At 44.7% G+C, this 26,239-nt stretch overlaps 1 protein-coding gene across 1 annotated transcript; it reads right to left on the bottom strand.

The window, feature by feature from the left end:
- Nucleotides 1-1,177: 1,177 nt before the first annotated feature.
- Nucleotides 1,178-25,711, bottom strand: GPR149 (G protein-coupled receptor 149). The gene is made up of 4 exons (XM_051626949.1): nt 24,371-25,711; nt 23,164-23,356; nt 21,689-21,990; nt 1,178-4,153 (listed from the first exon to the last, which is right to left on the bottom strand). Exons 1-4 carry the CDS (start codon nt 25,337-25,339, stop codon nt 3,581-3,583), a joined length of 2,037 nt encoding a protein of 678 aa, XP_051482909.1. The 5' UTR covers nt 25,340-25,711; the 3' UTR covers nt 1,178-3,580.
- Nucleotides 25,712-26,239: the final 528 nt, after the last annotated feature.

Genomic DNA, 26,239 nt, shown 5'->3' with positions numbered 1-26,239 from the left:
AGAAGGTGCGGCTCTCCTTTCAGTGAGGCTCCTCACACTCCAATGCCTCATGAGGAAACACGAGACTTGTCAGGCAAACGCTGAGAAGGAGACAGGACAAAGAGGATCCCACGTTCCAGCTCTCAGCCTCACCCCTGCAGACCCGCAGTCCTGTGCTCAGCACTCTCTCTCCGAATAAAAATGACGTGTGCCAAGACTGCAGGCCTTTAAAATTAGTTTGTTCTATAAAACATAGAGTGCACAACATACAGGAGTATTCAGATACGGGCACCATAATTCTTGTAGGAGCTGCTGGTTGAGTCTAGAACAGCAGAATTTATTCTGCTCTGAGACATCTAAATCTGCAACACTCATTAAGAGAGACGAACGTAACACTCAAAGCCTCATCTTGGAAATCATTACAGTGATACATACTGGGAAGTGAAATCAAGTTCCAGTATCTATGCATCAATCCCAAATCTATACAGGTAAAATAACATACAGGTAACATTTTTTTTTAATATATATAAAATTACCATATTTTGAAATAATATATAATATTTTGGCACCTGGCTCTCCCTTTTATTTCAAGAAGCACAATCCTTTGAGACATTTGGGATTTGGGGGCCTGGCCCTGCTTATTACAGATTTCTTTTTCTTGTAATTCCATCAATGTAATGTTATTCTCAGCGTACATGAGTGCTGCTGAACTGAAACCCTGACCCACTGGATATACTGCTTACCAAAGGTTATCTCAAACATTATTTTTCCCAGTTTCTTGTTTTCTATCCTCTGCATTTTCCAAAAGCCCCATGCCCTCAGAGCAGGGAAGCCCAGGCGCGGATTCAAGTCACGTTTTCCCAGGGATTATTTCCCGTGGGTCCCTGTGGTGTCTGAACAGATCCAAGGTCTCTTTCAAGTCACCTTCCAATGGCCACTGACAAACACTTTGCCCTCAAATGCCAAACTGCCACTGAGCTACAAGGAAAGGTCAGACAGGGGAAGAACAAGAGAGGAGGAAGAACATTTTTTTCCTTAAAAACGATGACAGCAGAACTGTTTTAAAAATCAAGTCCAAACACATTTCATGCAATGGTAACTGCAGACACCTTAATGTGAATAAACAATCCAGGAGCACATTTTCTCACAGAGCAAGTTTTCTGGTGCTCTGCAGAAGGAGCTGGTATCTACTCATTAATTACAACTTGGGTTTTCAGACACTTTAATTTTTTTAATGAGGTAAGTAATTTAGAGCAAAAAATAAAATAATCAGACATTTGTACATTATCGAATTTACAGACTCATTAAATAAAATGTATGTTTTATTACAGCAGCAGGACAACACTACAATTAGGTCAAGCTCTGGGTCATGGCTGTGCAGAATTTAAATGCCTCCAAATTGTAATCCTTTGTAAATATATCCATCACAGATTAGCACATAAGCATGTAATCCTGTTAACATAGTTCAAATCACCTGCAGGGAAACCAAACTCCTGGCCAAACTCAAGTTGTGATGGACTGCACCCTCCATCACAACTTTGATACCTTTATCTGGTCAAGTGTGTCTGTTGCTATGAAGATAACTCCTGTGTTCCAACTACAGAACACAAAGGAAAGCAGCAGAGACAGCAGAATCCATCTCTCTGTGTGGATCTACTCAAACTGATTATTTCCTCTACTGTAGTTTCTTGTTAAATCTGAAATACAACATAGCATCTTAGTGGAACTAAGGGCTTGAGGCAACCCAACAAGAGCTCCTGTGTTCACCTTGGAAAGGCAGCACAGGGAAAGCACAACTTGCAGAGTGATCCATCTCTATCACAGGGCCCTGCAGCCTTCGACCCTGCTTTTCTTCAGCACTACATCACTGTCACACCAGCACAGCCCACTGCTCGCCATGGCAGCCCTGACTGATGCTGGTGCAAGTCTCCTGCTTGGTTTCCTGCCTCCACATGGAATGCTGACTGCAAATGGACACAGGGTTTGGCCCTTTTGCTCTGTCTGTTCATAACCTATAAAAGAAACCTAAACAGGGTTGTGCTTACTTTCCTTTCCACGTTCCCACTGAGTGGAAAACGGCACCTGAACGAGTATGTCATCACACATACAACTGGAAATCAAATCTATTTGTTAGAGAAACAGTATCATTTTTAACCAAACTGCTGACAGACCTGGGAGGGTAATTACCTCTGTTTAACAGAAAATAATGACAAAATCTAAGTAAAAACCTCTCTGTCAAAATGCACTATCATTTCAAGCATATGCAGCATGTTTAATGTAAGCCTTGGCTCTATTCACTGTTTCTGCCTTGGCCTGGCTGAATTTGACACAAAATAAGAGTGTTCAATGGTTTAAGGCTGGTTTTAGACTTACTTTTAGGTCCCTTATAAGTCAGTAGGGAGATGGACTCCTCCTGAGGGTGACACAGGGCAGGAACTTGCTTTAGTTAACCAGCCCCACTCTCGTAAGGTTGGTGTCAAAGTCCAGTCTCTAAGTTTGGCTGCCTTGAACAGCTCCTTCCCCCTCTCCTAAGGAGTCACAAATCAGTGGCCACCCCCAGCTCCTGACTCACATCTAAAGCCTGAGGGTCCATCCAAAGAGGAGTGAAGACAGATTTACAGACAGAATATATATGGCAGAAAAATACATTTGTGTTCTTGCTGTGAGCCACTGGGGCTCCTGCAACCACCTGCAAGCTACACTCACTCTCGTGGCTGTGCTGAAAAAGTACTGGCTTCATATGGGCCTTGACGAGGAAGATGATGATGTAAAACTACTTGCTTAGGGACAACTCAAACATGAAGAATTATTCAAATTACTTTTGACATCCTAACTCTTCAAACATTCCAAATGCTGCCTTTTTCTGAAGTGAGTGCAAGTATTCGGTAACTTGGTAAGAGATCCCAGAGGCAAAAAACAGGACTCTTCAGAGTAACTGGCATAAAATTAACCAACATTTGTCACATCTGATCAAAGAAATGTCAAGCCATGAGGACACTCTTTAACTTCACAATGTCATATTTACAGAACATGCATGCTTACATTCCAGCCACCCATATTCAAAGGTCTATATATTGGCCATTTACATAGGGATGACATATGAATCATGTATAGAGCAGAAGAGAATTAAACTCTTTACGTATCTTTTAATCCTCTACTTTGTCAACTAAACCACCTAGTCTTAGGTTTGGGGTACAGATTTTCAGATAAATGTTTCAAGTCAGACACATCAGTAACAGCAGAATTGCAAGTCAGCCCAGACTTTTGTCACTTCACACCTGAGGAGCTGCTCCCTCATTTCTGCAGACAGAACACCCAGTGCCTACAAGCAACCACAACTCGTTTTTAAAACTCTATTTAGGATTCCTTTTAGACACAAGTGTTCCTCAAATAAATAGATCTATAATAACTTGAAATTCACTATGCAAAGCTGTAATCCCATCCATGTATCATTAAAAGTTCTAATCCATTTAACAATGCACTCAAATAAAATTGATTTGTATGTTAGGAAAAAAAGGTCAACACTGTATTTGCTAGTGTCACCTGAGTCAAGAGGAGCAAGGCGTGTTAAGTCAGCTTACATGTCCAGATGAAAGGCCTTTTAGTTGCTGCTGCCAACTTCTTCCCGTTTTCTGTATGCTTTATTCAACATCTGAATTTCTTCCTGATAACCACCTCTTTCCATATGCTGTTTTTTACTGTTCTGCCGATGAGCTTCGACAGTGTCTGGAATTGATATGTTAATATCACTGTCAGGATTGTTTGATGGGATGAAGAGGGAGTAGGAGGCACTTTCCCCTAAATCACAAGAGACAAACCTGTTTTCTTTCCGTGAGTAACGTAAGGATGGAGACCTTACCTGTGTGGAGGACTGGCTGATATTACTGATGATTGACACAGTATCCAGGGCCTCTTCATTGTCACAGATTTCCAGAACTTCTAAATGAATTTTAACACTCGTGTCAGCAAATGTATTAGGAGACTCCTCTGGGTTTGGCTCGTGACCAACACTTTTAGATCGATATACTTCAATTTTCTTGGATGTGGGTGTTATTTTTTGCCCTTCAGTGCTTACCTCGTATGTAGATAAAGAGAGTGTTTTCCCTGTGGGGGCCTGAAGAGAGACAGTTCCTTGAAATGCACACAGAGGGACAGCTAAGGCCCCACCTGATCGCTGAAAAAGAAAGAATGACCATTACTTAATGCTAGTTTTTGAAATTAGAACCCTTTATAAATCAGCCAATTAAGCTTAGTTTGTTAAATTATTTTGCTGTTACAGACTTTTCCTTGCAGTATTTTAAAGACCTGGTATTTATGACTTTAAAGAACAGAAAGGAGTGTTTCATAGTTACACGCTATAGTATAAAAAGTGAGGTCCCCAGTGACTGTGACTCAGCAACAGCCTGTGGACACACACACTTTGGTAGAACAGTCTGCACTTCAAGTGCCATCACAGCCACCCCCCAGACAGGCAGCACCAGGAGGCACCTCTCGATCTCCTGCTGAGGCACCTCTGAAAGTGTTCCCACCCTGCTTAAACCAGATCAAGAAAAAGCTTCTCAGACAGTGACAGAAAGGAAAGAAATTACACCAGGACCGTATGCTGACAACAGCTGCCTTCCTTGGCAACCTGTCTTAATTATTCTTAACTAAATTAAGTGCCTAAAGTTAGATGGCTTAGCTACCAAGCTGAACTTCCCAAAACATCCTGTCAGATACTATTCAAGGAACTTTTAGTGCATTTTTGTTTATTTTTATGGTGGAAAGAATGTTTACTCAGCGCTATCAGTTGGAAATCTGTAATAAGGATTTACAGCATCCCTACCCTGATGGCCAGAGGGCTCCTCCAGAACCTCACTGCCAAAGGTCATGCTCAAAGAATTTTTAGCAGTTGCAATGACAACAGTGTTTCAGAGGCTGTAAATAAATAAAGGCATTAGACAGCCTGTGTGGTGAACAGAGGACATGGCTTGCCCCTTTGTGGACTGTGGGAGCTGACCCAGTGTTAGGCTGTCACAGGTTCCCTTGCTAGTGCTGCAGGACAGATCCTGACTCCTTCTCTCATGCTATAAAGACTCATCTTTAAGTGTGGAGGTTGTCCATCCGGTGGCTCATGTTGGACAGAACAAAAGCAATGGCAGTAGTGGACACACATGGCAAAGCAACATCAGGCTCGGGTTCTGGAGAATCTCACAGGGGGCTCAACTATTGCTCCATCTTTTTCTGCTTTGCTATAGTTGGGCCTTGACTGCTTACTGAGAAAGGCAGGGATTAGCATCTGAAAGCTTGCTCTTATCAATTGAAAAGTATTATTAAAATGAACTGCAGCTTCACCAAAAGCAGAGTCCTTGGTAGGCAGTGAAGTGCTGACTTCAGGGCAGAGCAGGCCACGAGGAAGGGCTGCACTGCTCTACAGACAAATGCACAACAGAGAAGACTGTTGACCTGAGGGGAGGCTGCACTTCCAGCTCTGCACCCAGACAGACACTGCAGGGAAGGGTGCACTGTGGATATGGAAAACCTGCCAGGTAGCAAGCTGAATCACCCTGCACAGGTTCCATGTAGCTGTTGCTATGCTGCTTTTGGGACCCATTGACAATCTTCCAAATCTACCTCAAGTGTCTCCAGATCCCAGTTACACGAACTCCGCACTTGTCCCAGTTGTGCTGCAGCTCCCTGCCCAGCCAAGGTGCTCCCCTACCTCCACTGCTGCTGCCTGCTGGGGCAAACCACCAGCCCAAATCACATCCTTCTCTCTCCTTCCTCTGTCCACACCCAGACACACTCACACAGACTCTCCTTAGTCTGTATGATTTGGGAATAAGAAACAATATTAGAGCAATCAATGCATGAGGTGAAAAAAATGTCAAGACTCTTGATTTATCAGGATGTGTAAGTCCAAGTCTGGACAGCACTCACATTTCTTACTGTCCATGCTGGGGAGGCTCTTTCATAGATTTGTCAGAGAAAAATGTTCCTCCAGTGTTCCTGCAATGTGCAGTTAGAGAGGCAGCTACTGTGCAGTGCCATTGAGCCCTCAAAGGTCCTGGATGGGTGAATGCTGGAGCTCCCTGCCAGCTCCTGGCTGCTGTACCCTTCCTAAAGGGAAGTGCCAGCAGGTGTTGCTTCAAAGCAGTGACCAGGGAGCTCTATTTTAAAGCACAGTGAGGTGTTGGCACTTACATTTTCTGTAGCAATCAGTAATTGAGATCACTCCTCCAGGAAAGGAGATGTGAGAATAACTGTTTTCTCAGCCTGGGGAAGCTCTTGCCCACTTGTCTTCCATCCCAGGTGCTTACTCAGGCCATCAGAGCACAGAGCAACAGCTCCAGCTCTGGGGAAGATCAAGTGGGCAAAGCCTGCTCTCCTAAGTAGCAGAGAAAAGCACAAGGTTAGTGTCTTGGCTATTGCAATAGACACATCCTGGATACCTAAGAATTTTGGTAACACGTGTAGAATGGTGTTTCTACTGGACACAGGCCCTACAGCGCTGCTTCCAGCCCCTCTCTAGTTTCTGCAATCAACACTGAAAGCCCTCTGCAGGATCAGTCAAGAGCATCTGCATTTCTGGTAGCTGATCAAACTGAGAGTCTGAGGAACAGTCTAGAACAGCAGTTATGCAGAAAGACATTTAAGGAGTATGAAAAAAAAGCTAAGTAAGAACTGATTACTTCAGCACGAGGCTACACCGTACTTAATAAAACCCTGCAGATTTGTCAGACTGAACATTAAGAAGATGGAGAATATGTCTGAGGCACCTGGAGGGAGAATGAGTAATTCTTGCTGACTGGAAGGAATACTCCAGATCTGCAGAATGAGAAATTTTCCAGCAACCACAGATTTACTGGCTCTTTCTGAAAGCCTGGGTTTTGTTGTGAAATCAGTATTTACTTTTAGAAGTTGAAGGGACATACCAAGTCTTCCATACCACCTCCCAGTCACTAACTAGGAAGCTAGTAAACAATGTTATTTTACTCTAGAAAAATTCCAGTAGAAATACTGTTCAATTACAGACACCTTCACCCATTTTCACAAGTAGAGAATCCATCTGTCTGTTTGCAAACTGTGCACCATGATGCTGTGCCCTCCTGACTGTGACAGACACCTGCCCAGTAACCACTGCCCTTGCAGGGAGCAGCCTTCAAATCACAGCTCGAAATCCCTCCAAGCAGCAGCTGAGTAGGAAGGACCCTGGACTGACCAAGCACATGTGTCAGTCATCAGCAGTGCAAAATGTTCCAACTTTAAAAAAATCCAAACACTTACTGAGAAGAAGTAAGCAGCGTTTGCAGACGATGACAGAACTTACTGAATAAGAGTTTATGAAAAATTAATTCAACCCCTGGAATTACATGACAGGGGAGAGCAGGAATAAAGCCTGAGGAGAGACCTGAATAGAAAATTCTCCACCAAGTGCCAGCACCCCAGGAAGACTCCTGAGGTTCAGGAAGGAGCTGCTGCAGCCACCGACAGTGACTGACCCCTGCGGCCAGAGCCCCTGCCAGGACTCTGCCCTGGGCTGGGAAGGGGCCAAGTGCTGGATCTGACCCCTCAGCCACACACAGGGCACCCACCAGCAGAGCTGGGCTCCCTCCCACACCCACTGCAGTCAGCAGAGACATGCTAGGAAAAAAATCACTGTTAGGCCAAAAGAGGGAAGAATGCCTTTCTGGTTTTATGTATAGCCAGGTAAAATCAATTAGCACTAGAATGACTTTCAGACTAAATTACCATTAATGAGAACAGAATGTGACCCTTGTCTTGTCCTTGATATCATTATTAAAGATTCATGTTTGCTTCTTACGACACATCCATGGCAGTAAATAGGAACTCACTAGCAAAGCAGACTATACTGGCACACCCTGTGAAGCGTTTTATCTTCCACTCCCATTGTCACCCACAGCTCAGCCTTCAGATCCTAAGCCTTACAATGCAATTTAATTCTAAAGCAGTAGGAACACTAACACTTAACAGTGGCCTTCAGTTCGTTCCTGTATCTCATCTCTGCATTATTTTAGTGTGAACAAGAGCATCGACAGTTGTAGAAGGGTTATGATTCATTTTTACCCCAGTGAAAATGGAAAGAGATCCACTCTGCTTTTTCTGAACATCTGCCATCTCGCTCTCCAAGGCCTGGGCACAACATTTTGAAGGGGTACTGCTCCACTGACCTCTTTCCCCACTCTTCTGCCCACACACTTTGTGTTCCTGCACTGAAAAGAAAACCTAGCTTCTGAGAGAAATACACATATTAACTCCTCCCACACAGTTTATGCTATGTGTATTCTTTTCAGAGCACTCCTAAAAAGACTTCTAAGAAGGCACAGAAAACCTACAGCTACTTGTTTCTTGGATCATCTTCAGAAATACACTGTTTGGTGCTGTCCTGACAATGCCTGCAGGAATGAGGCACCAGCACAAAGGCAAAGAGCTTTGGAAAATTAAAAAAAAATCCACTTTGTCAACCAAAGTGCCATTTTGCAGCTTTTGTGTCTCAGCAGTTTTGTAGCACATTACATACACATATATAATTATCACCTTTCATAAATAACATGTAGATACCTTTTTCAACTCCAGCATTGTGTTTATCAGAGTCAGTGATACCAGGGTTTGCAGCACTCACACAAAGCCACCCCAGAGCTGAAGGGCATTCTTTCTCATTTCATGCATCCATCCCAGCTTGGCATCCATGGTAACTACGCAGCACGAGGAAGCCTTGCTATCAGTTATTCTCATCCTGTGAAACTTGTTTTTCTGAGACCTTACTCAGTCTCAGCTAGGAGGGGTGAAGGAAAGATCAGACACATCTCTGTTTGAACAGAGCAGATTTAAAATTAAGTCTCTTCTGGTTCTTATGTCCACTTACAGATACCTTTTCTCTGTGTGCACAGATGCAGAGATACATACAATTACTTATTTATTCATTGTACAATATTCACATTTTTACAATCAATTTCTTGATTTCTGGTAGAACTCAAGGAAAGGTCTCCATTTGGAAATGCTCAACTTTTTCCATTAAAACAAAATTGTGGCATTCCCCAGTGAAGACATTCTGTAAGGCAAAATAACTGTCTTTATGCTGAGGCCAGCTTGAACTGAATCCCACAGAAACTCTGCCAGCTCTCATAAAAGTTGCAGACTAGCACCACGTCTGAGCTGTCTCTCTGCAGGATGGTCTTCTGCAGGTTTGCATCATAGAAACAGCAAGCTGATACATTTCAAAGCTGCTCATTATATATCCACATCATTTCATCACTGGGGAATGCTGCAGCATCACTAGTGCTGTGATGTTTGCCACCAGCTCCCACCAAGAGGAGATGGCCCTTCCTGTGCCTGGTCCTGCCTTTTGCAGAGAGAGTTTCTTTACACTAGGTCCCAGCCCAGGGCAACCCTTGGTGCAGCTCCTGCCTGAGGTGGCTGGAGGCTGCTCTTGCTGCTGGAATCTGGGACAGGGCTCTCACTGGAGGACTACATGTACCAGCACATGCATTTTTAACAAGCAAAGATGAAAAATTACAATGAAATAAATCACAAATGCACTTGTTCCTTAAGGAGTGCTGGAGCATTCTGAACACAGAAATCTCTGCATAATCAATAAAGTAAATCCTTTCATTATTAGATTAAATCATCCAACTTCCAGACTGCACAGAAGACAGCAAGCAGTTGTTGCTATGAGGCAAACCTCCCTCATGATCATTGCAGTGGAGGACTGGGCTGCCCTGTCCTGTTCCAGCTGCCTGAGCAGTTTGAGCTGGATTCACCGTGGGCAACTCAGGTGACACAGGGGAGGCCTCAGACCCACAGGGGATGGGAACCAGCACCTGGGCTGAGGTTTCCATCTGGAGATGCTCAAGGCAGTGAGAAGGGACCCACCAGGAGCCACCTGACTTACAGTTATGAAATGGTCCTATCAGAGCCATTTATGGAACCTAGAAACTCGGCAGCCTTCCCTGAATAGAAAATTAGGTTTTGACCCTTACGGCTTTTTTGAGAGGAAGGGAAGGTAACTTCTTCAGACTCAGTATATTTCTCCTTGCAAACTGGCAGAAACCAAATAAAACCACCTTTCTCTCTCCAGTTTGCCATGAAATAGTTATACTTATGTGAAATATTAATACAGGGGTATTCAGCTGCAAGTACACGTGAAGAAAATTTTAATGTAATCACTTGTCAAAGCCCAGCTTGGCGCTGCATGCTGCTAAGTGCCTCCCAAGGGGGCATTCCCTCTGCTTCCTCTTAGTGTCTGCAGGAGCTGATCAGCAACTTGCAGAGCTGGGCACTTACAGAAAAGTCAGGAATGTACAACTGCAGCCAACTCTGTATCTTCAGATCTATATACCTGGGCTGTTCAAAATCACGTGTAAACTCTAGTTTACAAGTGGTCAATAATTTATTCTGCTAGAGGAAGCCCAGACAACTCTGTAAGGCAAATGTGTTAATATTTCAAGTACCAAACATTTATACACAGTTTTCACATGTTGTATTAAGTGTAACTGCATTCATGCTGTTACAAGGATCTTAAACTCAGTGGTCCCAGTTCTCTTGTGCTCAGCACCTGCAGAAACCACCACCCAGTCTGGATAAGCACACACTTCCAGGATTTCCTGGCAGTTTTTAGTTTCAGGGAATGGATGACTGCACAGCAGGGAAAGGAAAGCATGAACAGCTCTGCTCACCAAACACAGTTATCAAGCAAATACTTCATCTCTTGACAAGAAGAACTAACTCTGTTCCAGAAGCAGATCCTTAACTAGGTAATGCTTGTTAGCAACTGATATGAACAGAAGAACTGCTCAGAGCCATATGACCTGGATGGTGGCTCAGGTAGCTCCCAGCTCAGTTGGATTTTAAAGACAAGATATTGCTGTTGCTATATGGTAAAGGCCAGTGGAGAAAAAAAAAGGTTAACTGGGCAAAGAAAGAAAATTCCTGAGAGCCTGGAATTTCCACACTATCAAGGGGAAGAAGAAAATTTGCTAGGGGGGTACTTCAGCACACCTCAGTGAGGAGCTACCCTCCTGACTATGCAAGAAGGCTGCGTACTGAGACATTTAAAGTTTGAACTACTTGCCCAGATGTGGTTGCCTTGTGCCATCCCAGGTGCCATAAAGGATCAAAAATATCCTCAAAAACTTTCAAATCTATTAGACTAGTGGGAGACCTACACCCTCCTGAAGCAGCAGCTGGAGTGCAAGTAAGACACCCTAAAACATCTTAACTGGTTCTACACACCTGTGTCTAGGCAACAGACTAAAGCACAAGGTGGTTTATAGACTCTCCCTCACAATTCCTAATTTTCAAACGTTGTGAATCACAGGCCCTGGAGTAATTAGATAGGTGGAATATTAGTATGACGGTGAAGTATAGATCATATTAGACAGTGTATCTTGTCTCTGGAACAGGTAGGGGAGCTCTGATGTGAGGTCCCAAAATGAAGAATGACTCTCCCAAGCCTGTGGAACTGCCCAGAGGCAGAGTCAAGAACTGAGGGCAGGTTTTGCTGTGTCCCAGTCCAATCCCTCTCCCCCTGGGCCATGCTGCTTTCCCAAACAGAACTATCAGCAATCTAAAGACAGCTCTAATAAGCTTGCATTCATAATTACTTTGCTGGAATACAGCTCTAGCTGAAAAGTTCTATATTTAGAATGTTTCCAGTAAGGATCCCGATGTTTCTTTCCAGAGACAATGTGTTTTCTGTTTATTTTAAAATAGAGACTTAGTCTTCCACTTCCCTAAATTAGCTGCAGTAGAATTAATTACTCCAATGATGTGCCCTTTGAGAGGCTGACTGCAGTAAATTTAGAACTAATAGGGTATAACAAGAATAGACAAGCTCACGTCAGATGACCTGAAAAGCAGCATTTGTCATTGCCCTGCCTGATGGGGACAGACTTTGATTTGGAGCAAATTAGTAACAGAAAGCGCAAGAGAGGCACCCAAGGTAAGAATTCTTGCATGTACATACCAGAACTTCAGTACCCAGTTTTCTGGGGCTGAAATGAATGAACCCAACAGAAAAGCCCCTGAACATTTCACAAATCAGGCACGACACCTTCAGTGACATCCTGCAGTGTGGGTGCAGTATGGACAGAGGCTCAGCTTTAATGGCTTTAAGGCCGTCCAGAGGAGTCCATGGCTCTCCTTCCTGTTGGGCTTTATCTGCCATGAGCTACAGAATGTTGATGTCCTATAGAAGCCTAGATGCACTGCACTTACTTAAACTAGATCTATATTTTCATGTAAAGATTTGCTGTTTCAAATCATCTTCACATACAGAATAGCTGGGTTTATCAGAAACAGCTCCTTCAATATGGAACCAGGCTTGCCTGATGAAATTTGCTGGTATGTCCCGTTTGCTCTAAACTTCTTGCCATGAAGTCTCACACCCTACACTGATCTTCCCACTGAGCTGGGAAAACATGCATGTCTGTTTTCATCTGTATGTTTGCTATATTTAATAACATTTTTAGAACAAGTAGACTTGTGTAATTCTGTGCATTTGTTCTCATGACACTTTGTAAGATATTTATGGCCATTGCTAATAATTTGTACTTTCAGGTAAAAAAGAGTGCGCAGAATTCAAATGTCAGCATTAGTTTTAATTATTTGCATGAAGATAAATACTTGGGGTGTGCAAAAGAAACAGACATATTATTCAAAATCTACACTAGAGGAACATCTAAATTGTAAAGTCATGCACTTGAAAGTTGAAAAATGCCAGTACTGTGGCTACCTGGGCAAATTAATTCTGGCTCTTCTATTTCTATGTCTTGGGTGGTTTCCTTATGTGGTTGAGTGAACATGTGAAACAACGGGCCATGCAATTGAAGGCTGAGGTTGTGGCGGATGTGAACACCTGTGCTCATACAGAGAGGTGAGAAGCTCCCTGAGGTTTGAAAAGCAGACAGTGAGGCCAGCACTGCAGTCCCAGCTGGAGAGGTGGCTCCACCCCTGCATCCCAGTTGTGCAGCATCCAGCAGCCTTAAGTAGGAAGGATTTGTCAGCTGGGCCGCAAGGAAAGCAGTGTTAGTGTCCACAGAACTGAACTTCCCTGCTACAGAAAGGTGCAGCTCTGCAATCTACACATCCTGCTCCAAAGAGCACAGCTTAAGCATAGTTATCTAGGTCTGCCAAAGCTTTCCAGCCATGAACACTTGAAAATTATTTCTTACAGTCTTGACTGGCAGGGCTGATCCCATTATTAACTGTCTGAAGAAGGTGAGAATTGCCCAAGAGAGAAGAGGTGTGTTGGGCAGCATGTGGTGGGTAAAGAAATCAGAGCTAGGGGTGTCTGGTCCAGCACTCTCCATCACCTCACTACAAGGCAGTGGTCACTCCTTGTATGGGAGATGGTTTTTCCACCAAGTCTGGTGGAAAGGGTGTTTGATGTGGTAACTGCCAGTCCTGAGAGCAAGCATCACACTGACAGGCTTTCCGCTGAGCTGCAGGAATGGTAAAGTTAAACTGAAATGGTGGGTTTGCTTGCTAGGAAAATATAATGAAGAAAAATACGTGAAGAATAGCACAAATCTTTAAAAATGGAGAACACATCAGCCTGGAATGTAATGGCTTTATGGAAGGTGTCTAAATTGCACTGCTCTTCTAACTCCTATTCCATTAAGTGGCATTAGGGTCAATGTACAAGGATCCTGTGGTCAGTGTAATATTGATTTTGTTTTGTAGCATTGTCTGTTCTCAGAAAAGCAACACTGGTACCAATCAGTGGCAGCTCTCTGCAGGACTGACTGCTGTAAGTCTTGGACATGGAGTGTTATTGGCCAGCTCCACAAGGCTTACTTCTCCTCATTACTTCTCCACAGCCTAGGTTTTAATTTCTTTTCTCTAGTTCCACACCAGCATGTATCCCTGTACCAACATTCATAAAAACCTGGTTAAGGAATGGATCAGGACCAGACAGACTATGCAGCAGGCACAGGACACTGGCTGCTTCACCCGGGGGTGCCAGCATGAGGAAGCCTCCAGGACCTTGTCTATATTCAGCCTTGCCCTCCTGGGCAAGTGTTTCTACTCTCAGTATTTCTCCCGTTCGTGCAATTCAGCAGAGTGCCAGCTGCAGTTTAACTGCAAGCAGAGAGCAGCAAGTATGGCAAGGACCACACTACGTTGTCCCACTTGGAGCAAAGTTAGATGATAATGTTGAAAATCTACATTGATTTCCAGCCAAGGAAACATCACCCGCAGGAAGGGACCAGACGAGAACATCACAGCAGATGAGCACGGGTGCAGTGGAAAGAGAATATCATCTGCAAGTCCATTTGTAACTCAGCTTCTACGCTGTGCCTGGTGCTTCCTGGAATGTTTTCAACTTTTCTGGAATGACAAAGATCCTGTGTAAAAAAACTTCAAGCCGCAGACATGCGGAGACAGAGCACTGACTCCTCCAAAGTGAAATAATTTACACAGCCTCCCTCTCTTTCTCTTTGCAGGGCACACAAACGGGTTCTATACAGAGAATCGCTTGAAAGAGTTTGCTTGAGGCAACCCACACATGAGGTAACAAGTCAAAGAAAAAAAAATAATCAGAAAGCCTATAACACATTGCAAGCCTGGGAGATTTCTGTTGCCTGAAGGCACTTCAGTGTAGGAAAAAAAGTACATGCCACATATTTTCACTCAATCTCTTTATGAGAGGGAGATACACTGGTATTTTATGAGATGTTAAAGGTATCTTTCAAAAATGCAGCTGAGCAAGAGTTAGAAATTACAAGTATCATTTTTCCTCTTCCTCTCAATTATAGCTAGCCTATACAGGTAGGAAATAAAACCTACTGTCTCATTCTCCTTTCATACCACTTTTATTCCAGAGAAATCATTTTGATGGAGTACCTCTTTACTCACAGACCAGACAAACAGGAGCCAGCCCGCTATGGCATCATTACTATCACTCCAAGGTAGCACATAGCTGCAGCAGAAAATCAAAGGCATCACATATATTGTCTGGCACCCTGCTCTTCAAAAAGCTAAATCAAAGTAATTGGTACCTTTCTCACTGCTTATTTAAGGCCTGAAAATAACAGAATAAAAAATACCCCTTTCACAATACAAATTAAAATGGGCAGCCTTCTGCAAGCACTGCTTGTTGCTCAGAGGGTGAGAAAAAAGTAATGTAGGGAGAGACTTCTTGTCCCTGCAGCACTTCAGGCAAGTGAGCAGCACAGGCCAGCTGGCTGCACCAGCCCTCTCAGCACGCAGCACTCAGAAGGATTCAGCCCTGCACAGTTACCTTCCCCTGAAGTACTGCAGTGGTTGCTGCCTCAGACATACAAAATACCTGCGGCTTTTCAAAGGAAAGCTTTATGCAGACTGTAACAAAGCCCCACTAAACAGAACAGAATATTGCCGGTCAAAAAGCTGGGATATTTGGACTCAGGGTGATTCAGAAGGTGGTTGGATTTTTTCCCTATTGTGACCTGCTAAAGTTGACCTACCCACATCTGCTTCTGATCTTCCAACTTCCAAAGCCAACCCCAGTTCATCACCTGAGGTAAGAGGTTTATTTACTGGGGAGAGGTGTACTTTATAACTCTATTCCAATATCCTGCTGCTGTTGCTGACATGCAGCCTGCAACTCTCACCCCTTGGACAATGTGTGAGGAGACTGTCAATGAGGAGCTACAGTCCTAGTTCCTTACTTTGATAATTTTTCAGCAGTGATGCAAAGCTTGTCACTGAATCCTCACCCTTACCTAGCAGTGCAAACCACCTTCCAATGAGATGGAAACATCACCCAAAATGCAGTAGTATTTCAGCAAGCCCTTTGCCTTGCAGGCTTTTTTACTATGAAGAAGTGACATGCACTTTGGGCCAATCAGCCCAATGTGCTCTTTAAGTTTGGAGGTAGCAAAATAGGAAACTCAGCCTTTCCTTTTAAGCAAGAGACCATCAGCATCATGACTCTAACCACGTACCACCTCTGAACACCTCCTGCTACAGCAGCAGAGCAGGGAGGTGTACCAGATGTACAAGATGGCTCTGTAGGACACACACATAAGGACGCCCATGTCCAGAGCACCTCACACCACTTCCATTAGCGTTAATGAGAATAAACCCAGCCATGTCCCCACTTCAGGAGGTAGCCCCAGAGGGTATTTTTGCCTGTAAACATGGTGATGTAGTGCACACCACTGCAGGGTATTCCCACCTCCATTTCATCAGCACAGCCACTGCCATGTGCTGGCTTTGCAGCAAGACAAGATTTATGGAAGCTTTATTTTTGCGCTAATTTTTGCTGGGTTGAAAGAGAGGCAAAACCACAGCTTTTAGGTGAAAGGGCCAAGGTAATTTACTGGAAAGTGCTAAAGAAAGAAAAAAGTGGACACAACACGGCAGGAAGGAGCTTGGGGAGAGGGGTAGAATAGGTGACATTTTCCACCTCTTCATATACTGACATGCAGGAAGGTATGTCAGCTCAAAGTCTTATAATATGCAAACTAGTACTAAAGAAATATATGCCCTCATTAAGGTGCTTTACACTTCTTATGCTGTGTTACTCCTTCCACTTGCTCCTCAGCCACAGAGAGACACACTGTGATATTCCCTTCAGGTGTCCTCAGGTTTTGTTGCCCTGAAATGAATGCTCTGCCACTTGCAGTACTTCTACAGGGGAGCAAAGTAGCAGGTTCTGGCTATGAAAAAACAAGAAAACTAGAGGAAAGGCCAAACACAAGCCAGGGAAATGGTTGCATTTCTTCAGGACTTTGATAAAGAATGGATAAAAACATTTATAAAAGGAGTTCCAAGGATGGATTTGCTGCAGCAGCCTAAGAGAGCAGCTGTCTCTTCCCATTTCATCCCAGCACCTCCTCTTGTACGTGCCCACTCTCCTACAGCTCTGCCATCCCCCACCCCATCCCAGATCCTGCTGCCATTCAGCTCCAGCACAGAGGACCTGGCAGGAAACCTCCCAAAGTCTGCCTCAGGCTCATCATCATCTGATCAGGCATTTCCTCCTACTCCACCCAATGGCCTGGCAGCTCACAGAACAAAACAAGGAACAAGCAAACACTGCATCTCTGCTGGCTTTATGTGGCATTGGTGTTGGGCTCCTTCCAGTAAGTGAAGACAAAACTGTTTCTAACCAGGGAACTGGCAGGCAAAGATCTGTTGTCCTTCAGAGCCATCTCAAACTTCACTTCCCCTGCCCTGGACACTGCACCCATGCTGTGCCTGGAGCTCACAGCCAGCAGCAGCTCCTGGAACCCCTGGGCTCTATGTGTATTTTGCCCCAACTTCAGCTGTGGGAAGCTCAGCTGAGTTTCCCCAGATGATGATGTGCAGGACAGAGCTCAAATCCACTGTCCCTATATACTCCCAGAGGATTCAGTGGTGGCAGCCCAGGGGGCTCCTTGCCCGGGGCTCTCCCTGCAGCTGCCGAGCTGGGCTCTGGAGCAGCACTGCCGCCTGCCTGCTGCACGGAGCCCTCCTCCTTCACTTGCACAGGAACGTGTTACACATGCTGCACTTCTACGGGCCCAGACCTTCAGTTTCAGCACCTGACAGTGTCTGGATTACACGCCTCTGGGTTTCAGAGGAAACCAGGAGATTGTCAGCAGCATAAAGCTGCAGGGGTAGAGGAGCTGCCTGTGGAACTCAACCCACTACATCAGGCCCTAATGCAACCCAGATTTTTTAAAGACCAAAACTAGGATCAACTCTCAGTGAGAGCAGCCGTGTCTATGATCAAGCAAGGGATCAACTCATTTCTATGAAATTAGGTTAATTCTTTTTGATGGCAGCCTGCAAAAAACTGCACAGAACTTCAAACTACTGCCAGCACAGGCAGAGGTTATAACAGATGTATTGAAAAATAATCAGAGGGTTTGTTGGTAAGTACAAGGGAAAACAGTCTGAACACATGGATGTTTCTGGAAATGAAAACCAGGCGGCTTCAAATTCTGCTCTTGCACCACCTTTTCTTCTGTGGTCTGTTAAAAGCTTGAAGAGCAGCCACTGGACACTCACCAGAACTGGCTAACAGCACAAGACTGGGTGAGGAACTGTGATAAACTAGTGAATGCTACAAATTAAAATAAATAATGGTATATATTAAATTATACACTCCTCAAAAAAGAAGGCTAAAAAAAAAGAAGATGGATCTTCCTTGAATTGTCTTGTCTTGAACTGTTCTGCTTTTTGAAAACTGGAAGTACCCTAATAAGAATATCTGTATTTATTTCTGTGATCAAGTACAGAGGATGAGGAACTTTTACCCTATTAGGAAAATCATCAATTTATTTGTAAGGTTTGGTACTTTGTCCCCAGCTGACGAGCTTCATAAACAGGTTAGGCAGAAGTACATGGCCAACAAGTGCTACAGAAAGACTCCTTTTGTAACAAAGGTGAGAAATGGAGAGCCATGAGGAGAAAGTGACTTTTCTCAGAGATGCAGGGACTTCTAAGCAGGGTAAACAAAAGGGGTGGCTTTCAACTTATTGAATGTTTGGCCCAAATTGATCTTTCATCTGACATATATCTGAGACAGGCGCTGAAGTTATTTTTACAATGCTTGCTGGAGTTTGATGTTCTGCCCTTTTTCAGGAGCAAAGCAAATGTCAGTGCTGTGAAGCTCTGGAAACTCCTGCTGAATGTCAGAAACACTGAGATCTGTAACTCAGAAGCCTTGAACTTTGAGATCATAGGAACCTTAATGCCTGGCAACTGCACACTGGGTTATGACTTGGAAAATGTCAGAAAAGGATGAATTGGGATTCCTTGTAATGCAAGTAGTGAAGAAGTGTATCCAAAAGTGCCATATGAAGGCCCAGGGCAAACAAAGCCCTACACACACAGTCAGTGCCAGCTGCTCCACAATGAGATGCTGATGGAAGACCCTGATGGAAGTCACAGCTCTAGCAGTCTGAGATGGCAGCCACAGCATATGGGAAAAGTTGGGGTTTTTTAACACCATCTGGAAACTACTGCAAGGACAGCCACAGTTAATGATGAACCTAGTGATACACTGACTCTATTAACCAAACCACACATGGCACACAAGGGGTCAGGAAGAACTAGCAGATTAAAGCCAAGTTGAGTTGTCATTTACTGTTGCCCACAAACACAGTTGTTCATTACTGCACACTGCAACAAGGGGACTTTGGCTTTCACGTGGAAGAGTCAATCAGTCACATTTTAAATACCAAACAAATTTCTACTTTGACTCAAATGATAAACTTGTGTTCATCAGAGGGAGAGGGGATACCCTTAGATATAAAATACATACAAGTAAGTGCTACTTAAGTTTGTGTGACCACTGAAGGACAGTGGCAGAATAACTGCTTCCACACAATCAGGAAATAGCTTTCCCCAAATATAAAATCATTCTCCTCAGCATTTACTTTTTCAATTAAGTTTTTGTTAATTCCTCAGAAGAGAGATACACACACTTTTGTTTTTTCTTAATGTCACAATCCTAAAGAGAAACTGAAGGTGTGTTTTTCCTAAGGAAAATATCAACTTCTCACTGTGCAAATACACCAGAAGCAAAGCAGTGACTGTGCCATACTACAAAAGCTCCTGAAATTTAATAAAATTAAAGCTCAAAAAGTATTACTATTCCTTACTCAAATAGTAGTAAAATATTTTTTAAATACTTCAGTGTTTTTTGGTTTAGTCCTTTAGCTTGTGTTTCCTGGTTGCTCAGGCATAATAAATTGAAAGACTACTGGCTCCTTTTGGATCCCACCAGGGGAAACTTCCAAAGGTGAGCAGGCAGGACTGACATTTTAAGTCATCTCAGAGTCAATCTACAGTAACAATATGAACCTGTGACTGTGTTATACACAAAACTGTACTTATATGTACACAGAATTGCCCTTGTTTATCTTGAAAATGAGTATAGAGCTATGCTGCCAGAAGACCATTACAGACACTATTTATGCAAACTGAAACTGTGACCTGGAGCGTAAATCCCACAGGATGGGAAAGGTGCAAAGAGAAGGAGCAGATAATGCATTAGTTTTCACTCCTTAGGCCACTCTGAGACACTTTCTAGAGACCAGCATATATGAAAGCAGCATGTAAATCCCACAGGAATAACGAGGCATTGCTCATTTCAGTTTTCAGTGCAGATGTCATGCTGCAGGCTCACCTGGGGCCTCATGCCAGCATTTGGCCTTTGGTGCATAACCATGAATTTTGAGGAGACAGGAGATCCTCATGCTCATTGCCCACTTAGCAGACAGCTGCTAAGGCACTAAGGGCATTCAACCTGTAGTAGTTGTTGGACATTTTGCCACTTAAAACAAAAACTGACAACAGAAAATAGAAGTAAAGCTTGGCAGTTCTCCTTCAAGCCCATGTTCTTACACCAGATAATAGCTGCCCTTTTGCTGCATCCACTTTCACTCTGCCAGGCTACAAATGGCCGATTAGGGCAATTCTCTCTCACAGTTCTTAGTGTTGAACCCAACTCTGCTCAAAAGCCAGTGCAGACCCTCCCAGTGTGGGCACTAACATGAAGGTTTGTCCCGGCAGAACCAGCCTCCCAGCTGAGGAAATCCGTGGTCCTGCTGTCTTTGCTATGCCCCTATCAGCAGAGCAGGGAACAGGCAAATGAGGACTCAGCACCCTGAACAGACCACAGGCCTGCAACCTGGTAACTGAAAGCAAACCCCACTTATTGTGGCAATGGTGGCACAGGATACCCCTTGAGCTGCAGGGGTTACACAGCAAGACTGGAATGCTCTCTCTTAATTTAGACGCTCTGTCCTTAAAACCTATGTTGCTTTATATTCCCCTTCTCACAGGTGTGAAAAGCTTTGCTGCATTCCAAACAGTCCACAGCAAATGTGAGAGAGCAGACCCAGAACCTCTGTGCAAAGAACAGCACAAGCTGAGGTTACAGACACCTGTAAGTCCTTCATTGTATTAAGAAACCACCTTCATTTTCTCTCAGAGCTCCCAAAAACTAACAATTATCAGAATTTCTTCTTCCCAATAACTGTCCACAATCTAAAGGAAAGGGACAAACAACATAACATTTGGACTTTTTTTGTTGTTTGAATCTAACAGAAATCTTTGTGCCCAGACTGAACTCTGCATTTCTGTGTGGACTTACCATTTGTGCTTGGTTTTGCAGCTCCCGTTTCCCCCCTACCCAAAATGTAAGCATGACCAAAAAAAGTCATCAGGTGCTTGCAAATAATCTTGAAAATGTAATCTTCTGGAGTCTTTTGGGGACAAAATTCCTGTTCATTAAGATGAATTAATATAATTCATACTGAATTCTTACCATACACAGAGCATGCAAGTGCACACAAAATAATCATTAAAAGCCCATGACTAAGAAGACAAGAAATTATTGCAGGATCAGAATCTGCAAATATGTGTGTGGTTACTAAATGCTCAGTATGATGCTGGAGATCGTTCAGGATGGTGAGACCCTGGCCCAGGTTGCCCAGGGAAGCTGTGGCTGCCCCATCCCTGGCAGTGTTGAAGTGCAGGTTGGATGGGGCTTGGAGCAACCTGGGCTGGTGGGAGGTGTCCCTGCCCATGCAGGGGGTTGGGACTAGATGATCTTTAAAAAAGTCCCTTCCAACCCAAAGCAGTTTGTGAGCCTATGATTTTTCCTTAAAGCAACTGCACTACCAACAGGAATCTCGATGTCAGTAGAAATCACTTTGCAAGGTAACTCTTAATTCTCAGAAAGAAAAAAAGAAAAACAACCACCAAGGGCAAAGTGCTGTTTTACCTGCCGAGGGGTCCTCTCCGATTTGCTCCGGCACCACTCCCAGTCGCTGAGCTGGGGTGCGTGACTCTCCCCCTCGTGGGACAGACGCCGCTCGGGCCCCTCCGCCCCGCCCCGGCCGCTGTCCGTGGTGCTGAGCGCCGCGCGGGGGGCGCCGCCGCCCCCGGCCCCGCACGCGTAGCTCACCGGGCTGCGACAGGACGGAGGTTTACCGTCGGTACCGAGGTGCTGGTTTTCCTGGGATATTTTGTAGATTCCGTAGCCTTGCTGGAATGACAGGTTGAATTCAAACCCCCTGCGCTTGGCTGGGTGGAAAGAGAAAGAATGTCTTATTAAAAGGAGTCAAAACCGAGAGGAAAAGAGACGACAGACACAATGGAAATGGCATTCTAAAACATGCAATAAATTATGTAACTGCTGCTAGAAACAATTTTCTATCTGTAACAAGAACAAACTGTCAAGAAGAAAGACTTCTCAGATAGTATGTTATTATACTGTCTTCTTAATGAATTCAGAAATTATACATTCCAATGTTAATGGCTTCCCAGAAACTGGTAGATTGTCTGCCACTTTCAAAAACACATAATTTATGATGCTTTATGGGATACACACATTATGCAGCCTTTCAACCACAAATATTGCAATGTTATTCATGTTCACAGAAGGCTAAATGTGTTTTTCACTAGAAGCAAGTTCACAGAGTGGCAGCTGGATTTCTTTGTTTCTTGTTTCTCTGACTATTACCACAGGATCATGTTCTTTGGAAAAGAACAAAAGTCACATAACTGCAGGAGACTGGCTGTTGCAGTCAGTGGGGCAGGGATTCCTCCAGCTGCCTTTACATGGAGGCCCAGGGCAGACTCTAAGAAGGTCACCAGTGAAGGACTGGCATCCTCTGTTACACCATGGGAAACTTTATAAACATGTAGGGAAGTACTTTTGGGCAAAGTCTGTGTAGGAGCTCCCAGGCCTCCAACCAGCAGCAAAAAGGAACTGGGACACAAGCCCCCCAGAAACCACGTCTGCCTCTGTGATTCCTGGTTAGCAGCTACAGCCCAGGGGTACAAACAACAGCTCCTCTCAGAATTTGCCTGCAATTAGCATGCTTCTTTTCCCCTCTCACATCAGACATATTTAGCATATTCCATGGATCTGACTGGCAGAAGTCAGATTTTGGAAGATACACCTTTCCCAGGGTGGGAGAGGAGAGCAAAAGTAGGACTCGGAGTCCATTGGACTCTGCTAAAAGATCTGAAAGCGACCTGGGAAAATCAGCCAAGAAACCTGGGAAAACCTGTGCCTCAGCACCCACGATTTCCATCTAGCTGTGCATGTTTTGAGTCTCATATATTGTTCTGAGTAAAGTCTATAATTTGGGCCAAGACCTTCAGGAGTACAAAGCACTGGTACTGGCACTAACTTCTGATCCTGTTTACTACAAGACATACTCCAGCTGTGCATTTCCCTCCCATACTTACTTTTGAGTTCTTCTGAACACAATGCATACGAATCCCTCCTGCAATTAATGATGCAGCCACAGGGCAGGTGGATCCAGTGTTCTGACAGGACAAACACTGGGGTGACTGTGGCAGCCAGCAAAGTCAGCAGGAAGCTGAGTGTCTCAAACGACAGGCTTTGAAAACCAGTGATGTGCTGAACAACCATTTGTATCTGAAAGGCAGAACATTTTGAAATTCAAATCACTTCAGGCACTTTGAAATACTTCCAGGAATAAACAGGACACCCCCCCACAAACACAACACAAGATACAGGTTGCCATTAATGTCGTTAAGCCTTACAATTTTTATTCTAAAAGAGTGGAGAAAACACTCTGCCAAGAGGCTCTCCTCCTCATTGGACATTTCTTAGAAAAACCCCTGCCTAAGCTAAATATACCTGAAAAATACCTGAGAACTATTAAAACACACAACTCACAATCCAAGCACCTTAGAAAAGACTGCTGGCTCAGCCTCTCCTACATGGTGCTGAGGAGCACCAACTCCTGAAGGAGAAGAGGGAACCTCACCCAGGGCTGCGCTGCAGACGTTCTGTAACGCTCTCCTTCATGTGAGAGGAGCTCAGGAGCTGAGCCTACCCACATCCCAGGGACAGGGATAGCACTGCCCCAGAGACACGTTCAGTGTCCTCGGCAGTCTCTTTCTCATTACATGTGAATGTACCTGCTCCCAAACACCAGTGTGTGCAGGTGAACAGCCCTTCCCCTCCTCCCCCCACAATGCTACAGAGACGACAAAGATGCAAACAAATCTCATGTTTCTAACAAACTCCTGTTTTTAAGCAGTCTGGCAGAGGACGTGACTCAGCGTTGTGAGGAGGGGCAGCAGAGCTAGCCTAGTACAATCCAGGGCCCCTCTAATGCTGAACTAATGCTTGGCAGACAGCTGGCAATACAAAAGGGGGGACCTTATTCATCCCTGTATTCAGGTGATGCAAATGATGTGATGACAAGGTAGCTGATGAATCAGGCTCTGCCAAACCTGCTGAAAGCCAGCTAAATTGATGTAGTGACACAGACCTGCTTAAAAGAACTTTTGCTGGCACAAACTATACTATAAGGAACAACTAGCATGGCTTCTGTTCATCTGTTTTAATTTGTGGCACACCAACTCACACCCCATTTTAATGTAAGCCACCATTAGAAAGTAAAGCAATCTGCTGATTTACCATCATGGGAAGCCAGAGAATGACTTTGGTCAGTGCAAGAATCAGTGAGAACCGTTTCTGGGCGAAGCCCACCATGAAGCTCTTGCTCTGGTTGCTGTTCATGCAATGGGGCTCAAGTGCACTGCTCTCACCCACACTTTTCCTAAAAACTGCCTCCGAGCTTGGACGTGTGTTTTGGAAATGCTTCAGGGTTTTATCCACGGGGTCCAGTGGCGGCAGCGATGGGGTAGTGGTGCTGCAGCCTGCAGGTGTCCCAGGGCTGATGTAGCCTCCAGAGATTTCCTGGTAATCAAGGTGTAAAAGCTGCTGCTCGTCTGAGCACAACAACTGGTATGTAAGAGGAACAGACAGCACTGTGAGGAGGCAAAAGCACAGCGAGTAGACAATAAACAAAAACAAGATGTAGGAACTGGCACAGTCAGTGAAGCAACCCCAGGAGGTGGGGATGTACTTGCCCCAGCCACAGAGAGGCAAAATGCAGATCAGCAAACTGAAAATCCAGATTGTAAGAATGGCCCATACCATGCTCACTCGTCGCTTGGAAGTGCTGCAGCTCATTGCCTCCACTTTGTTGATGGCGTAGAAGTTGTAAGAAACTATAAGAGACCCTTTCAGGTTGCTAGAAATGCCCTGGAATAAATATATAAGCGCTGAGGTTGTGCACAGAGGCTGGGGGAGGACATCACTCGACCACTGGGTGAGCATGAAAATAATCACTGGCACAATGCTGATTAAATCATCTATTGACAAAGAGGTCACAATCATTGAAATTGTGGTTTTGGTTTGCATTTTCAGCAGGGAAACTAGTGAATAAGCACTGCCCAGAAGGGCTGTGAATGCAATGATAAAAGTCAAGCAGAATAGAAAGACATTCAAAGTTCCCTGCTCGCTGGGCTTATCCACGATGCCGTGATTTTCAGTGAAGAAGCTTGTCCCGTTGAGAGACAAGTTACTAGGCGTTACCGACATTGTCCTTGGCAATTTTTTTCTTTGCCTTCTCACTGACTCTGCAAGTTTACATTAGCTGAAAACAGAACTGTTATCTCCACATCACAAGTTTCTTTGTTTTCATAAACATTCTCTTGTGGCATCTGATGAAGAAGTATTCAGGTGAAAGCACCCTTGGTGACCAGAACAATTCATGCTCTTGAAAAATCAGGCAACAATGAAGTATTAAAGGTGATGAAAAAAATGCAATTCTTCATAATCCTTTCAGTCCTGGAGGATGGTTAATCTAGGCTCTCCAGGTAATAACATGCCTTTCACTTTTGACAGATAGCAGGCAATGTGCCTTACTCACGAGTTCAGTTGAAACGGAGGCAGAATATCAGGGATGCTCAAATTCTAGTAGCTCAGGGAGAAACATAGTAGAAAGGAGAGGCTGTCGGATTCACCCTGCGCTGTGCGGAGCTGCAGGAGGGAGGAGCCAGATGCAAGCAGGATAGCAGAGCCGAGGGGAGTGAGTATCCTTCTCAGACGGAGCTGCCTCTCAGCTGGATCAGAAGACTGAAACAGTGTCCTCGCTAAGCCACACCCCTGCTGCTGACACTGAAATCCAACTCAGATCTGATGTCAGCCGTAAATGTCGTTCCCGTGAAGCCCATGGCTGCTCCGGGGCTGTGCCCCACGAGCTGGAGCGCTGCTTTGATCCTTTCCTACTCAAGTGCTCCACGCTCGGCACGGGCAGAAGCCGCAGGAGCCCTTGGCAAGAGGAGGCAGCGGGGCCGTGTCCGCTCCGCCCCGCGCCCACAGCAAGAGCTCCGGGCTGTGCACACCCTCACGGGGTGACAGGCAAGAGCTCCGGGCTGTGCACACCCTGACGGGGTGACAGCCCCTCGCAGGGGCAGGTGCCTCCTGCCCGTACGGGAC

Source organism: Apus apus, chromosome 8 (genome assembly GCF_020740795.1).
Source record: "Apus apus isolate bApuApu2 chromosome 8, bApuApu2.pri.cur, whole genome shotgun sequence".
In the NCBI taxonomy this organism is placed as follows: domain Eukaryota; kingdom Metazoa; phylum Chordata; class Aves; order Apodiformes; family Apodidae; genus Apus; species Apus apus.
This window is presented reverse-complemented; position numbering and strand designations above follow the sequence as displayed.

Coding starts and splice junctions, on each gene's coding strand:
- GPR149 (XM_051626949.1), bottom strand. CDS start 25,339: ATGTCGGTAACGCCTAGTAACTTGTCTCTCAACGGGACAAGCTTCTTC. Junction 21,991..23,163: donor GTGTTCAGAAGAACTCAAAA/GTAAGTATGGGA, acceptor CTTTCCACCCAG/CCAAGCGCAGGGGGTTTGAA. Junction 4,154..21,688: donor CGGAGAGGACCCCTCGGCAG/GTAAAACAGCAC, acceptor TTTCTTTTTCAG/CGATCAGGTGGGGCCTTAGC.